At 47.8% G+C, this 16,607-nt stretch overlaps 1 protein-coding gene and 1 non-coding gene across 2 annotated transcripts; both read left to right on the top strand.

Moving 5' to 3' along the window:
* Nucleotides 1–4,013: 4,013 nt before the first annotated feature.
* On the top strand, nucleotides 4,014–16,313 carry LOC130481845 (lymphocyte antigen 6E-like). Its single transcript, XM_056854628.1, has 3 exons — nucleotides 4,014–4,065; nucleotides 13,250–13,363; nucleotides 16,117–16,313. The coding sequence occupies exons 1-3, from the start codon at nucleotides 4,014–4,016 to the stop codon at nucleotides 16,311–16,313; spliced, it is 363 nt and encodes a 120-aa protein (XP_056710606.1).
* On the top strand, nucleotides 10,154–10,225 carry TRNAG-GCC (transfer RNA glycine (anticodon GCC)). The gene has a single exon. It is a non-coding gene; the product is annotated as a tRNA-Gly (tRNA).
* Nucleotides 16,314–16,607: the final 294 nt, after the last annotated feature.

A 16,607-nucleotide genomic window follows, 5' to 3' on the forward strand; every position in this document is an offset into this window, starting at 1 on the left:
CTGAAAGGGATATTTTTGACAACTCTGTACCTTTAATTCAGGAAAGTCTTTTAGAGAGCGATCCTAGACAGGTCTACTCAAAATTCTACTATTCTAAATGGGCCTTACTCCCAGAAAAAATGTTCTTAAGATTGTGCTGTCTGACTGCACCGAGTCCACTCCAGGGCTTGGTATGAAGAGGACCAGGAAGCAAAGAAGTTGTGGTTGCTGAAGTTCCCCACTGAGAAAGAAGCAGAGTTATTGGACTGTGCTCCTCCTGGTTGGAACTAAGCTGCCTCCTTATCCCAATTGAAAAGAGCAAGAGTCCTGTAGCACCTTGAAGAAGAAGAAGAGCTGGTTTTTATATGCCAATTTTCTCTAGCTTTTAAGGAGTCTCAAAGCGGCTTACATTCTCCTTCCCTTCTCTTCTCTACAACAGACACATTGTGAGGTAGGTGAGGCTGAGAGAGCTCGGAGAGAACTGTGACAAGCCCAAGGTCACCCAACAGGCTTCATGTGGAGGAGTGGGGAATTAAACCCAGTTCTCCCTATTAGAGTCTGCCGCTCATGTGGAGGAGCAGGGAATCAAACCCAGACCTCCATATTAGAGCCCACTGCTCTTAAACCACTACACCACACCACACTGGCTCTCCAAAATTTCTTGCAGGGTATGCCTGAAGAAGGGAGCTGAGGCTCACGAAAGCTCACACCCCGCCAGAAATTTTGGACTCTTGCTTTTTTCTGCTGCTACGGACAGACTGGCAGCACCGCTACCCATAGTGATCTATCCTTATCCCAGTGTCTGGCATAAAGGACATACACTGTCGCATGGCTCTGATCAAAGCAGTGAATCCAGAGACGACTAGTAAACAGACGTCTCATATTGCTTCGCCCTTCTCTCTGATTTCAACGTGATGGGAGGCCAACACCCCCCCCCCTGCGGGGTGTAGCATGCCCGATGCGTCTGGGTTAAACTGATCTGCTGCCCCTGCCAACGCAGTGACTCATCTTTTCTGCTGTCGCTCTTCGCATTCTCCTTCTCTGGGCTCCTTCTCTGTCTCTGGAACTGGTAAGTCTTCTTTCCCTCTTCTCACTGGAGTCCCTGAAAGATCTGTCCTGGATCCCTCCTCTTTGGTCTTATCTACCTCCATTCCCCCCCCCCCCATGAGCTGTAGCCCTTCCCTTCCATCTGATTTTCATCTTTCCTTCCACAGATCTCCCCCAGCTGATGTTTCTTAAACCATTCCCGAAGCTTAACGTCAGACAGAACTGTATTACTGCTCTGTCATCTGTCTTCATCTATATCATCTTCTTCGTTTTTCCTTCCTCTTTGGTAATTCCTCCATTTTTCTATCTCCCATAGTATTAACTCTGAGTCCTTTTTTGATCTCCCATAGTATTAACTCTGAGTCCTCTCTTTCCTATTATTCTTTTATTCAACTCCCCTGCCAAATATTTTCATTAAAAAAAATATTAATAACATTTACTCCTTTCCATTCCATCACTGCAAATTCTCTTTCTCGGCTTCATCTTTTCTCGTTCCATTTCTTAACCTGCTGCTTGATTGTTTGTTTGGTGACTTGCTTTGTTCCATAAGGCCTTTGCCGATGGTGTATTGAGATGATGGTTTTACCAAACGATGGCTGGTTTGGAGCTCTTTCATGATGCCGCCCTATCTGATTGATAGGATGTTATGGTTTTCATAGTTACTTGCCTGGGGTGTCTCTACGAGGCAGACAGGTGAATGCCAAACAAAACTGTGACACAAATACAGTTTTGCATCTGGAATTCTCTTCACACAACGCATAGTTAAATTGTGGAACTCCCTACCCCAGGATATGGTGATGGCTGCCAACTTGGAAGGCTTGAAGAGGGGAGTGGACATGGTCATGGAGGAGAGGGCTATCCATGGCTACAAGACAAAATGGATACTAGTCATGATGCTTACCTGTTCTCTCCAGGATCAGAGGAGCATGTCTATTCCATTAGGTGCTGTGGAACGTAGGCAGGACAATGCTGCTGCAATCGTCATGTTTGGGGGCTTCCTGGAGGCACCTGGTTGGCCACTGTGTGAACAGACTGCTGGACTTGATGGGCCTGGGTCTGATCCAGCAGGGCCTTTCTTAGGTTCTTATGATACATACCTATTCTCTCCAGGATCAGAGGAGCAGGCCTATTATCTTAGGTGCTGTGGAGATTGGCAACCCTACCACTATGGTCAGATCTCAGAAGCTAAGCAGGGTCAGCCCTGGTTAGTATTTGGATGGGAGACCACCAAGGAAGCCTAGGGCTGCAGATGCAGCCAATGGCAAACCACCTCTGAATGTCTTTTGCCTTGAAAAGCCTACGGGGTCGCCATAAGTCAGCTGCGGCTTGACAGCGCTTCCCACCACCACCACCACAAATTTTATACTCCCATTCTGTCATGGTTCTGTCTTTGAGACTGTAGACCAGGGGTGGGGAACGTCAGGCCCGGGGGCCGTATAAGGCCCTCAAAATCATTTGGTCTGGCCCTTCATGGGTCCTGGTAGATTCCTAGCTCAGAAGGATGCTGCCCTGCCTGAATCTCTTGGGCCCAGATGGGACGGCAGAGCTCAAAAGCGAGTCGCTCTATGTGGCAGACACTCAGAGCCGTCTCTGGTCGTGCCTCTTGGCTAAATGTTTGACCAAATATAGCAGGCTAATTTTTAAGTTGATAATTTTGTATGGCCCCCGAATGATGTTATAAATATCCAAATGGCCCTTGGCGGAAAAAATGTTCCCCACCCCTGCTGTAGACCTTAGGGTTGCCAACCTCCAGGTACTAGCTGGCGATCTCCTGCTATTACAACTGATCTCCAGCCGATAGGGATCAGTTCACCTGGAGAAAATGGGTGCTTTGGCAATTGGAATCTATGGCATTGAAGTCCCTCCCCTCCCCAAACCCCACCCTCCTCAGGCTCCACCCCAAAACCTCCCGCCGGTGGCGAAGAAGGACCTGGCAACCCTAGTAGTCCTGCAGCAACAAAGACAGCAAAGGATCTAGTCATGAACGCACTTTCTCAACAATAAATATTGCTATCATTAATGAACTGCTATTTCTTGGGCAAAGCCCTGGGGGAATTTCACACAAGTTGTGATACGTTTTGTGTAGACCGTCCCTGAAAAATACACCCCTGCACCAATGAACAGAATTCACACTGGGAATTCTTTTGCCCCTCCGCGCTGGCACTCCCAAAACTGACATCACGGCCAGCTCCTTAATAGCCAGGAGATATAATTCCCCAAATTTCTGACCTCTATTGCCCGAAGGGCTGAGTGCTACCAGACTTACCCACTAGCCAGCCTACAGGTCAAGGGAATTAAAGAACTCTTTTCTGGATCAGGCCAAAGACTCATCTAGTCCAGAATTCTGTCTTCAGTGTGGCCAACCAGATACGTCTTACAAGCAGGGCATGAAGCAACTGCCCTTCATTCTCGGTTTGGCCTTGCAGCTAGAACTCAGAGGTAAACTACCACTGAACATGGAAGCATTTATAAAAATATTGAAAAGTCCCAGGCCCTGTGGCACCCCACTGGACACCTCCCTCCATTCAGATAAAATGCCATCGACAACTACTCTTTGAGTGCGGTTCTCCAGCCGGTTCCCTATCCACCTAACTAACCTAGGGTCCAGTTCACAGTCCTCTAGTTCACCTATCAGAACATCATGGGGAACTTTTTCAAGCTTTGTTACAAAAGATAGCCGATTGGCACATGCATATAGTTTAGGAAACACTCATGTGTTGCAAGCCTGGACGCAGTGTTGACAGTTAGGGGAAAAACCACAAGAAAATTTCACAGATGTTTCTTGGCAAAACCACTAAATGTCCCTTAAGCTTAGCTCATGCTCTAGTGCGTTAACGTTTCCTGAACAGAATTCACATTGGAAATTCTTTTGCCCCTCCTCGCTGGCACTCCCAAAACTGACATCACGGCCGGCTCCTTAGTAGCCAGGAGATATAAGATGTCAGAAGAGCTGACTGTTCTTTATTTGCCAGGAAGACCTCGCCAGGATGAAGCAATTCCCCGTCGTGTTGGTGGTTGCAGCGCTGTGTGTGCAGAGAGGTAAGCCCCCGGGATATTCCCTGATGTTGAATGGTGCTCAAGGGCGACCCTGAGAAGGAATCTTCCGAGACGGAGCCCAAACATAAAGCCGCCCAACTGTTATTGCTGAGATGGTGTGGTAGAGATTGCCTTGCCTTGCAGAAAACCAGTTTGGGAGCTCGGATGTTCTTGAATTTCCAGTATAAAGGGCTGGATCCAACCAATGGAAGGAGGGGTCCCCTGAATCACCCCCAAAGGCTATGCTGGGGATCTTGGGGCCTGCCTGGACAAAAGGCATGAGCGACGGAGGCCGTAATAAGGATGGGAACAGGGCAAGCTTGAGCGAAAGAGCTGGCTGGATCCAACCCAAGCTGTTTGTGCATTTATGTATTTGTTAATTCCTTTTACAGTTTGGGGTCCTCCTGCCACAGACTGACCCTTAGTGGCTCTCAAAGTGGCTGGATTCTAATGTGAGACCTGTTGTGTATGTATACGGACTTAACAAGTCCATAGGTCTCTCTTGCCCTGAGCTGTGACCATGCTTTAGGCAGTGGGTCTCCATAGTCTGGTCTGGGGCACAGCTGTTCCCCTGGCAATGTGTCTAGTATAAGAAGAGGGAGACCGAAAAGGGAAACGGGAGGGGTCATGGCTAGGGTTTCCAGGTCCCTGTTCGCCATCGGTGGGAGGTTTTGGGGGCAGAACCATGAGAAGGGTGGGGTTTGGGGAGGGGAGGGACTTCAATGCCATAGAGTCCAATTGCCAAAGCGGCCATTTTCTCCAGGTGAACTGATCTCTATCGGCTGGAGATCAGTTGTAATAGCAGGAGATCTTCTGCTATTACCTGGAGGTTGGCAACCCTAGTCATGGCTCAGTGACAAAGCATCTGTTTGGCATGCAGAAGGTCCTGGGTTCAATCCATGACATCTCCAGTTAAAGGATCAGGTGGTAGGTGCTGAGAAAGACCTCTGCCTGAGACCCTGGAGAGATATGGTCAGTCTGAGTAGACAATCCTGACCTTGATGGACTGACGGTCTGATTCAATATAAGACAGCTTCATCATGTGTTCATGTATTATAGGGGAGAGGCCGTGGCTCAGTGGTAGAGCATCTGCTTGGCATGCAGAAGGTCCCGGGTTCAATCCTTGGCATCTCTAGTTAGAAAGGACCAGGGAGTAGGTGATGTGAAAGACCTCTGCCTAACACCCTGGAGAGTGGTTGCCAGTCTGAGCAGACAGTATTGACCTAAATTGACCAATGGTCTGATTCACAAAAGGCAATTCATGAGGAGGTTAAGGGGGGGGGGGACAAATCTGTATTCAACCCTTGCTTAGGTTCAGCCTCAGTAGGGAAGAGGGATCGTGCCCAAGGTGGGCCTTGAGGAGGGATATGGGGTAAGTGAGAGAGAGGGTATCACACAGTTGTTGTGGGAAGGAGTTCCAGAGATCAATAGCTTCAAGAGAGAACAGGCAGAGTTGTGTGAGGAAGAAGAAGAGTCTGGAGCACAAATGCCTGTACTGAAAGCATAGGGGTGTAAGGGGAGGTTATGATGCCCTTAGAGATGCAAGGGAAGCAGAGTTTCTTGTGGATAATTATTCTGAACAGGCAACAGGGTAACGCTGCATATCTTATCACAAAATGTCATGCAAATACCTTATCACAAGATCTCTGCACGTGATCCACCTCCGTGACCCAGATTTACCACTTTGTTCCTCCCTTTTCCTTCTGCCTCGGTGTGCGCTTTTAAAGGGGAAACATGATGCCGGCAGAGTGGTTAGGGTATCAGACCAGGACCTCAGAGTTCTGTGTTCAAATCCTTACTCTGCCATGAAACTCGCCAACAGTACAATTCTAAGCAGAGTTCCACCCTTCTGAATCTACGGCACTCAGCGGGTTTAGAAGGGTCTCACTATGGGTAGGATTGCAAAGCAAGTGACCAGCCACTTTCCCTCTGCCTAACCTACCTTGCAGGGTCTTTGTGAGAGTAAAACGGAGGAGGAGAGAGAGATGCCCGCTATCCTGAGCTCTTTGGTGGAAGATGGAATACAGTTATGGTGGTGGTGGAAAGTGCCGTCAAGTCGCAGCTGATGCATGGCGACCCTGTAGGGTTTTCAAGGCAGCAGATGTTCAGAGGTGGTTTGCCTTTGCTTGCCTCTGGACTTCCTTGGTGATCCCACATCCAGGGACTAACCAGGGCTGAACCTGCTTAGCTTACGAGAGCTGGTGAGATCATGCCAGCCTGGGCCACCCAGAGATGAGCAGAGGTGGTTTGCCATTGCCTGCCTCTGCACAGCAATCTTGGACTTGCTTGGGGGTTAGTCCCATCCAGGGACTAACCAAGGCTGGCCCTGCTTAGCTTCCCAGATCTGATGAGATCAGGCTCGCCTGGGCCATCCAAGTCATATGGAAAGGGGAAAAAATGAATGGATAGATGTACCGTTCAGCCAACTGTTCAAGTGAGAAGTGACCAATGACTCTGCTGTTATTGGTGCCTCGGAATGGGAACATGATGTACAGTTGCTGGTTATAATGTACATGCCAAGCACAGCAACGCTTCAGGTCTGCTGTGTGAAAATTTAATTTCCACTTTTGCATATAGGGTTGCCAACTTCCAGGTGGGGGCTGGAGATCTGCCAGAACTGCAACTGATCTCCAGACTACATAAGAACATAAGAAAGGCCCTGCTGGATCAGACCCGGGCCCATCAAGTCCAGCAGTCTGTTCATACTGCAGCCAACCAGGTGCCTCTAGGAAGCCACTAACAAGACGAGTGCAGCAGCACCATCCTGCCTATGTTCCACTGCACCCAAATAAATCGCTTATGTAGTTCTTATTTATTTAAAACATTTATTCTACTTCTCCTGGAGGAAATGGCTGCTTTGGAAGGTTGGCTGCATGGCATTGTATCCCACCGAGGTCCCTCCCCTCCCTAAAACCCACTCTCCTAGGCTCCACCCTCAAATCTCCCAGTATTTCTGAGTTTGGAGCTGGCAATAGGGTTGCCAACTTCCAGGTACTAGCTGGAGATCTCCTGCTATTGCAACTGACCTCCAGCCAATAGATATCAGTTCACCTGAAGAAATGGCCGCTTTGGCAATTGGACTCTAGGGCATTGAAGTCCCTCCCCTCCCCTCTTCAGGATCCACCCCAAAAAACCTCCCGCCGGTGGCGAAGAGGGGCCTGGCTACCCTAAATCCCAGTGCTCGATATTGTGTTGTGTGGGTAGGAGATTAACAGCCCATTCCTGAAAGGGGGGGCTGAAACCTCTTAGGAGGCGGCGTGACCCCACCACCAGCATGTGTGTGTAAAACCATGATTACACGCACTTATGCTGGAGGGGAGGCCAGTCCCGCCAGCGGTCAAGCACCGTGGGACCACGCCTCGCCCCTCCACCAGCGCGAGCTCTCCATGGTGCAGGCCACAGCTTAGAGAGGCCACGCTGGCGCAGGGGGGTGTTCTGGGGGCAGGCCGAGGGGAGGTGCCACCGGTTAGGCGGCTTCCTATCCCAGTTCGGCCAGATACACCGAACGGGATCGGCAGTGCTGCACCTGCTTTTGAGCAGGCGCAGCCTCGCTGTTTTCAATGGGGCTTTTAGCCCCTGTAAAACAAAACAAAAAAGCTGCGAAACAGCTTTTTTTTGTTTTATGGCATACGCGAATTGGCTTAGGAAGAGGTGCCGCTGCACGCCGCTATTTCAGGAATGGGCTGTTAAGGGCTGCCCAAGAGAGGAAACACTTCTTCACCCAGTCCATAATTAGCTCATTGCTGCCATCACATGCAGAGACAAGACACTGGCTTAGATGTCTTTAAAATGGGGTCAGACACCTTTGGATCTGCCAGCTTCTTGTTCACTGGGCCCGTCTGCTGCTGGCTTTAACCTCAGACTGCAAAATCTGGCATCGTAAACAAGCCATCTGGTTCCTTACAGTCCCATTTAGGCTTTTGGAGCAGGACAGGCAAAACCGAGAGCCGGCGACCCAGTGGGGATTTCTTCTGTGCAGGGTCCATTGAAGTGAATGGGAACACATCTCCCATTCATTTTGGCTGGGCGTGAGCAGAAGAAATGCCTTCCGAGCCGGATGCTTTCCTAAGGAACTTGTGACAACACTGTCTCCAGGTGTTGCCAATAAAGCACATCCTGTCCTCCCAGGTGGCCTTTATAAAAACTGCCTGTTTCAACAGGTCAGCACCGCGTCTGCTCATGCAACGGCACGCCAAAGGCCTGTTTTCCAGCTCCTCACGCCTCCATTGGGATCTCCCCCATCCACCTGTCGCCATCCCTGCCCTTTCTCTGCCCCACTCAGCTGGCACTCAACCGTGCTCTTTGCTACCAGAGGCTGGGAGAGACTCTCCGACGCATGAGACATGAACATGTGTGCGGTGGAGGTTTTCCCAGCATCTCCAGCTCACGCCTCCTCACGAGACAATGTGCGTCTTTGACTTGCCCAAATTCAATTAGATGGGTGGCAACCACACAAAACAACCTGCCTGGCATGGAAACATCCTTGGGGAACAAAAGGGGTTGTCAAGGTCTACTCTCTGTTGCAAAAATCCTCATTTGGTTTGATTGAAAGCCATGTGTTTTGCTAGGGGCTCTTGGTATGGAGGGGAGTACATAGGGTTGCCAATCTCCAGGTACTAGTAGAAAAATACTCACTATACTGTTAACAAACAATTGTAGGAAGGAAACAGTAAAGACTCAATTTATATCAAACATTGTATTCATTATATCAAAATGTGAAACACGGTGCAACAAAGACAATACCAGTGATACATGTAATAAAAATATATATATATACAAATTCGTCTTGACTCGCCCAAGGTCACCCAGTAAGCCTCCATGGCAGAGTGGCGATTCGAACCTGGGTCTCCCATATACTAATCCAGTAGCACCTTAAACACTATCAAACTTTCTGGCAGGGTATGCGCTTTGGTGAGCCACATCTTCATCTGAAGAAGTGAGCTGTGGCTCACGAAAGCTCCCGCCCTGCCAGAAATTTTGTTGGTCTTTAAGGTGCTACTGGACTCCTGCTCTTTTCTACTTCTGCTGCTAGTGACAGACTAACACGGCTACCCATCGAGATCCTGGTCCAACACTGAAAATGCTACACCAGGCTGGAATGCAGAAACCAAAATTAACAAAGCGTTAACTAGCTTCTGACGGGGAGCAATTATGGTTTGCCACTTCTTTGAGAAATTCCACTCCCTACAGATATTCCGAGCTGTCACTTAATGGTTTTCACCTTCCCTTCCTCCAAAGTGCTCAGGGTGAGCATAGGCGGTTGTACAACTCTGCACGTGGCGGCGGTAGTGGAAAAGTGCCGTCAAGTCACAACTGACTTATGGTGACCCGAAGGCAAGAGACGTTTGGAGGTGGTTTGCCATGGCCTGCCTCCACGTGGGCTGAGAGAATTTTGAGCAGGCTTCATGTGGATGAGTCGAACCCGGTTCTCCAGATTAGAGCCTGCCACTCTTAACCAATACAATGTGCATAGAGGGGAAGCCAGCAAAAGCATGCTGCCCTTACGCCGCCCCCCAGCTATCCAAGCTTGATGGCTCAGGAGCATGGAGCCTATGCATACAACTATGCGCATAGGTGCTCCTGCTGTGATTGGGAAGGCTGCCTTTTCACTTCTTATATGTGTGGACTTGGTGCTCACGAACTGTTTAGGTGGCCTGTGGGGTCAGACTGCATGTGCCCCCTCAGATGAACACATGAACTGCCTTATCCAGAATCAGACCCCTCTTGGTCCATCAAAGTCAGGCAGCGGCTCTCCAGGGTCTCAGGCAGAAAAGGGTCTTTCACATCACCTACCTGCCTAGTTCCTTTAACTGGAGATTTAACTGCCTAGTCCCTTTAACTGGAGATACCAGGGATTGAACCTGGGACCTTCTGCATGCCAAGCAGATGCCACAGCACCCCCCCCTCCTCTTTGGTGTGCATTGATTTCAGTGTGCATAACACTGTGTTCAGAAGGCTATCACTGCACAGAGACTCAACTGAAATTGCCTTCCAATACGACTTTTCTAAAGAAAATACTGGAATGTCCCATGTGGTCATGGATCTTCATTAGTCTGTTCAAGGTGAATTGAACATACAAATAGTGTGGGGTGGGGCTGTGGCTCAGTGGTAGAGCCTCTGCTTGCCATGCAGAAGGTCCCAGGTTCAATCCCTGGCAACTCCAGTTAAAAGGATCAGGCAATAGGTGATGTGAAAGACCCCTTTCTGCCTGAGACCCTGCAGAGCCGCTGCCAGTCTGAGTAGGCAATACTGGCCTTGCTAGACCAAGGGTCTGATTCAGTATAAGATGGCTTCATAGTTCTGATTTGCATCAAGGTTGTGTGGGAAAGGGATTTAATCCTCCACCCGCAGGCTGGTTTGTTAAGTGAAACCAGGCAGGCATCCCATGCCGTTATTATCCGTTTTAAAGGAAAGCTGTTTTGAAGGACATGACTTTTCCCCTTTAAAACATGGGAATTCCATTTCAAACAGCAAAGAGGAATAGAAAAATGTTGGAAATGTCAAAGTGAGGTGGGAACATTTTTTCCACCAATGGTGGAGTTGTAGCAAAGTGAAAATGTTTTGGAAAGATATTCATGAGGAAATTTCTAAAGTTATGGGAGTAAAAATTCCACTCAAACCGGAAATATATTTACTGGGTATCTTAGATTGGACATTAGAAAAACAGTTGGGAGATATCCTTAGATATCTGACAACAGCAGCAAGAATTGTATGGGCGAAAAAATGGAGAACAAAAGAAGTACCCGCGTTGCATGAATGGCAACAGAAAGTTATGGAGTTGGCCAAGATAGCCAAGTTAAATAAATCTATTGAAGTGTGAGCACTTGGCCTAACAAGAACCACAAACCACAACAGGAGACAGTTGTCCAAAGAAGCTGGTTTTACTGGTCATTTAGGTTAGCAGAGCACAGAGAACCTAAGACAGCAATGGAGCAAATTGGCTTGCACTTGATAATATAAAAGCATTGGAAAAAGCATTCAGCAGAACGATACAGCTTCAAGAGATTACAGATTACAAACAGCCCAAGGGCACCGTGATTCTCACGGGTTACTGTCGGCTTCAAAGAGTTCACAAAAGCAAAACAAACCTTGAAGGCTACTTGGTGGGAAAACGAAACTAACTTTTTTTTATCTCGATAGTTGGGTTTCCGACTTTGATATAGACTGGAAGGTATGGTCAGTATATATAAATCAATATTTTAGGGATAAAAAAATGACCTTAGGTTTTAGAACCTAAACTTATTAAATGGTAGACTAAGATGAAAATAGCTAAATAATAATTAAAGTAAAAACAGATAAAATCAAAGTTATTCACAAAAGAAATAAGATATATAATAATCTGTTCTGTATGAGGAGAGTTGGAAGTTGGTTTCTGTATTGCTTTATATCTCACTTTTTCTTTTTCTTTTTTTGCATATTATGTTTTTTGTTTATTTTTTACATATTCTGTAATATTCTGCATATTTCAATAAATATTACCCCAAAAAAGTTTCAAACAGCAAACCAGGTCTTTTATGCATGGCTGTTTCCTTTGCGGTCACCCCTTCAATGACTTCGGGTCTTTCTTTGGAATAAGCATGCCATTTCCGACTGTCAGAGGTTACCTCGCGCCCCCCCTGCGTTTCCCCACGTTTTGCCCGCGTTTTGAAAGACCTGTTTTATCTCGAATTTGAAAACGCGGGGAAACTCGGGGGGGTGGGGTGCGTGGGGCGACCTCTGCCGGTCAGGAACAACATGCATATTCAAAACAAAGACCCAGAGTCACTGGGGGGTGACCCTGAGGGAAACAGCCATGCATAAAAGGCTCCAGATCAGGGTTAAATCCCCTCTTCCTTTGGCATGGCAGAGTGATGAAGATGCAGGAATTCCAGCACGTCTGCTTGGGTCCTGATCTGAATGCTGTTGTTAAATATGAAAATATGAAAATTTTAAAATGCAAAGTATTAAAATATTTTAAAAATTTTGGGTGGAAGAATCTGAACCAATTCTTTATTGAACTGGTTTTTTAAGAGCTTTTAAGGAAAACTTTCCAGGTGACAGCTACGGTAATCTTTTTTTAGATGATCGTACCGCTGTTTAGTTTGCATGGCTTTTCATGGAATGTTTCTGTCTGCTTCTTGCCTACCGTTTTCATTAGCCATTTGCTACTTAATTTTAAGAAATGTTTTCCGTGTATAATCTTTTGCTATCTATTTTATTTTCTGCTTCCTTAAGTGACCTTGGATCAGAAAAGGGGGAAACAAATTGCCTAGATCTATCAGTAGGGTTGCCAGATCCCTCTTTGCCACCGGTGGGAGATTTTGGGGACGGAGCCTGAGGAGGGGAGGGTTTGGGGAGGGGAGGGACTTCAATGCCATAGAGTTCAATTGCCCAAGTGGTCATTTTCCTCCAGGTGATCTGATCTCTATCGGCTGGAGATCAGTTGAATTAGCAGATCTCCTGCTACTACCTGGCAGTTGGTAACCCTAACTATTAGTCAACATATAGTTGATTTTATTTTAATTATGGAAGAGCTGAAGGCCTCTAACCTCTAACTAGGGTTGCCAGTCTCCAGGTGGGGGCTGGAGATCTCCTGAAATTACACCTGATTTCCAGACTACATAAATAACTTATTTGTTGTTTATTTATTTAAAACATTTATTCCACTGGAAAGCCAGCATTGTGTAGCGGTTAAGAGCAGTAGTGAAGAGCGGTGGACTCTGATCTGGAGAACCGGGTTTGATTCCCCACTCCTCCACATGAGCGCCGGAGACTAATCTGGTGAAACCGGGTTCGTTTCCCCACTTCTACACATGAAGCCAGCTGGGTGACTTTGGACTAGTCACAGCTCTCTTGGAGCGCTCTCAGTCCCACCTGCCTCAAAGGGTGTCTGTGTAGGGAGGGGAAGGGAAGGTGATTGTAAGCCTTAAGTGGTAGAGAAAGTCAGCATATAAAAAACAACCTTCTTCCACTTCTCCTGGAGAAAATGGCTTCTTTGGAAGGAGGACTGCATGGCATTGTACCCTATCAAGGTCCCTCCTCTCCTTAAACCCCACCCTTCCAGGCTCAAATCTCTAGGAATTTCTGAACACAAAGTTGGCAACCCTACTTCTAACTGCATCCAAAAGTGAGCTCATTGGAAAACGAATTGCTTCAGCGGCCCTAAAAACCTCCCATCTCTCTCTCTCTCTCTTTCTCTCCTTTGCAGCGACATCTCTGTGGTGCTACCAGTGCGAGAACGCACATTATCACAAGGACTGTAAAGAGGTTAAGTGTTCAGATATGGACTCCTATTGTGTGACAGCAAAGAATGAAATTACTGGTAAGTTTCCAAGGGATCTGTGACCTGCCGATAGGGCAACGGGAAGTGCGGCGCAAGGCACACCGGGGTAGAGTTCCTAACCAGTGGGGCTGAATTTAACTGAAGCGCGACAATCATAACAGAAAACCTCAGAAAAGCCCTGCTGGGTCAGACCGAGGCCCATCAAGACCAGCAGTCTGTGCACACAGTGGCCGACCAGGTGCCTCTAGGAAGCCCACAAAACAAGACCATTGCAGCAGCACCGTCCTGCCTGTGTTCCACAGCACCTAAGATAACAGGCATGCTCCTCTGATGCTTGAGAGCATATGCATGCATCATGACTAGTATCCATTTTTACTAGTGAAGTGCCCCGTTATCTTATAGCGTTCAATAAAGATAGCAAGGAGGAGGTTAAGCTCAAAAGCAAACAGTTCTTTATTTAGCTAAACACAGAGCTGGGTGAGAACCACAGATAAGGCACAGGGTTACTCACAAAGGAACAAAGGAAGGTCAGCATCCTTAATGCATTAGAATGGGGCAGGCCCATAGCTGCTTACAAGCAGATTGATACACAAAAGCACCAATACACGTTAGGTGTCTACTCTATGTTAATTAGCATGGCCTATTAGCGTAGCCCAAAGGCGTAACACAGGAAAGGGTCTAATCTTTAACCAGGAACCGAAACTAAATTCCTAAGGATAGATAACGGATCCAGCAGGTGCTCTAAATCAAGCACGTCAATCTTATTAGTGAGAGGCTGTACCAGGCAAGCAAGTGTAAGCTGTTGGCATCTTATAGTTGTGGATGCCAACATTCCCAAAAGCTGCTATGTGTGTGCATATGAGAACATAGTGTTTTATACCTGCCCTTATATCTGGGCACTACACTAGTAGCCATGGATAGCCCTCTTCTCCATGAACATGTCCACTCCCCTCTTAAAGCCCTCCATGTTGGCAGCCATCACCACATCCTGGGGCAGGGAGTTCCACAATTTAATTCTGCATTGTGGGAAGAAATACTTCCTTTTATCAGTTGTGAATCTCTCACCCTCCAGCCTCAGCAGGTGGCCTCGCCTTCTAGTATTATGAGAGAGGGAGAAAAGCTTCTCCCTGTCCACTCTCTCCAAACCATGCATAATTTTATAGACCTCTATTATCTCTCCTCTCAGCTGCCTTCTTTCCAAGCTAAACAGCCCTAAGCGTTTGGGGGATGCCCCAGCTGTGGAAGGATGTCAACAAGATCAAAAAAGCCGCTGGTGAGCAGCCATGTGATAAAATAGCCCCCAAAGTAAATTGTATGAAGAGCAACTGGGTTGAGCATACTACCCCCACAACCAGGGGGAGGCGCTGCTACAGCAAATATTTTTTTTAAATTATCTAAGATAAAAGGGCAAAAATTATTACGTCTATTTTGGAAGATGGCAGCAAAATGTTTCCATTTGCCCGCCCTGATGCCAGCTGATATCTTCATTCCAGGATTTTGGACACAGTCCCAAATAGTTCCCTAGGCTGGATCCAGGATTTGGGCCTATGTTTGCTAACACCCTGGTGGGATCAGGAGATCGCCTGGCATTACCACTGATTTCCAGATGTCATGGATCAGTTCCCCTGGAGTAAAGGACTGCTTTGGAGGGTGGACTCTATGGCATTGTACCCCACCGAGGTTTTTCTAGGGTTGCCAAGTCTGGGTTGAGAAATACCTAGAGATTTGGGGATGGAGCCTGGGGAGGACAGGGACCCCTGTGGGGTACAATGCCCTAGAGTCCTCTCCCTCCAGGGGAACTGATGTCTGTAGTCCGGAGATGAGCTGTAATTCCAGAGGATCCCCAGGTCCTACCTGGACACTGCCATCCCTAGTACCTGATGTCCCGGCTCTGATTTCAGTCACATGAACACAGGAAGCTGCCTTATACTGAATCAGACCCTTGGTCCATTGAAGTCAGTATTGTCTACTCAGACCAGCAGTGGCTCTCTAGGGTCTCAGGCTGAAGTCTTTCACATCACCTACTTGCCTAGTCCTGTTAAATGGAGATGCCGGGGGTCAAACCTAGGACCTTCTGCATGCCTAGCAGAGGCTTTCCCACTGAGCCATAGTCCTTCCCAATGATTTCTCTGGTCACAAGATCTGCTCATGGACTCTCCAGTATAACCCCAATGTTTTCAATGTTTTATTCTGCACAACGAAACACCCCGGCTTCGAGGCTCATCTCTTGCCAGCCTGCCCTTAAGCAAAACCTTTTCTTAAAAAATGAAAAGAAAAAGGACAGCTAGATATCTGACGAAGGGAAATTTGACTCTTGAAAGCTCCTTCTCCGAAATCTTGTTGGTCTCTAAGGTGCAAATGGATTCGATTCTAGCTGTTCTAGAAGAAGAGTTGGTTTTTATATGCAGACTTTCTCTACCACTTAAGGCAGAATCAAACTGGCTTACAATCATCTTCCCTGCCCCACCCCACAACAGACACCCTGTGAGGTGGGTGGGGCTGAGAGAACTGTGACTAGCCCAAGGTCACCCAGCTGGCTTGATATGTAGGAGCGGGGAAACAAATCCAGTTCACCAGATTAGCCTCCTCCGCTCATGTGGAGGGGGGAGGAAATCAAACCCGGTTCTCCAGATCAGACTCCACTGCTCCAAATCACCGCTCTTAACCACTACACCATGCTGGCTCTCTACCGCAGAGCAACCGAGGTACCCGTAGCCGAATCCTATGCCAGCTTCTCACCATTTCTCTCTGGCCCCTTGCTCTCTCCCTCTCCCGAATTCTCGCCTTTCCAGGTCAGGAGGTGTCAGTCTCCAAGTGGTGTTCCTCAACTTGCCCGAAGTCCAGCGAGAAAAAAGGGGGGAAAAGAGAAGTGAGTTGCTGCCAAAGTGATTACTGCAACGGCGGTGCCAGCGGCGTCAGAAGCAGTTTTGCCCTCCTGGGCACAGCTCTGCTTGCCAGTTGCTTCTACGTCCTCCGGACGGGGCTGTGATGGAGGCAAGGAGAGAAGACGTCTGGAGCGTGCCTTCTGGAAGCTTATGGGAGATGCTGACCCCCCTCCCCCGCCATCCCCTGAAAAGCCCTTTTCTGGCTGTTCGAGACATTAGTATGCAGAATGCCATCTTTCCTGCATTTCCTAGGCACGATGTTGGATGCTGCTGCTTTTGAAAACTCTCCCCTGTAAAAACTCCCTGCATGAAGTAAGCTAGCTCCTCAGGGAGTAAAGGGTTTATGTAGCCAGGCTATGGAGGAATTTTATGGTTTGTGTGTGGGGAGGGTGGAAATA

Source organism: Euleptes europaea, chromosome 8 (assembly GCF_029931775.1).
Source record: "Euleptes europaea isolate rEulEur1 chromosome 8, rEulEur1.hap1, whole genome shotgun sequence".
In the NCBI taxonomy this organism is placed as follows: Eukaryota; Metazoa; Chordata; class Lepidosauria; order Squamata; family Sphaerodactylidae; genus Euleptes; species Euleptes europaea.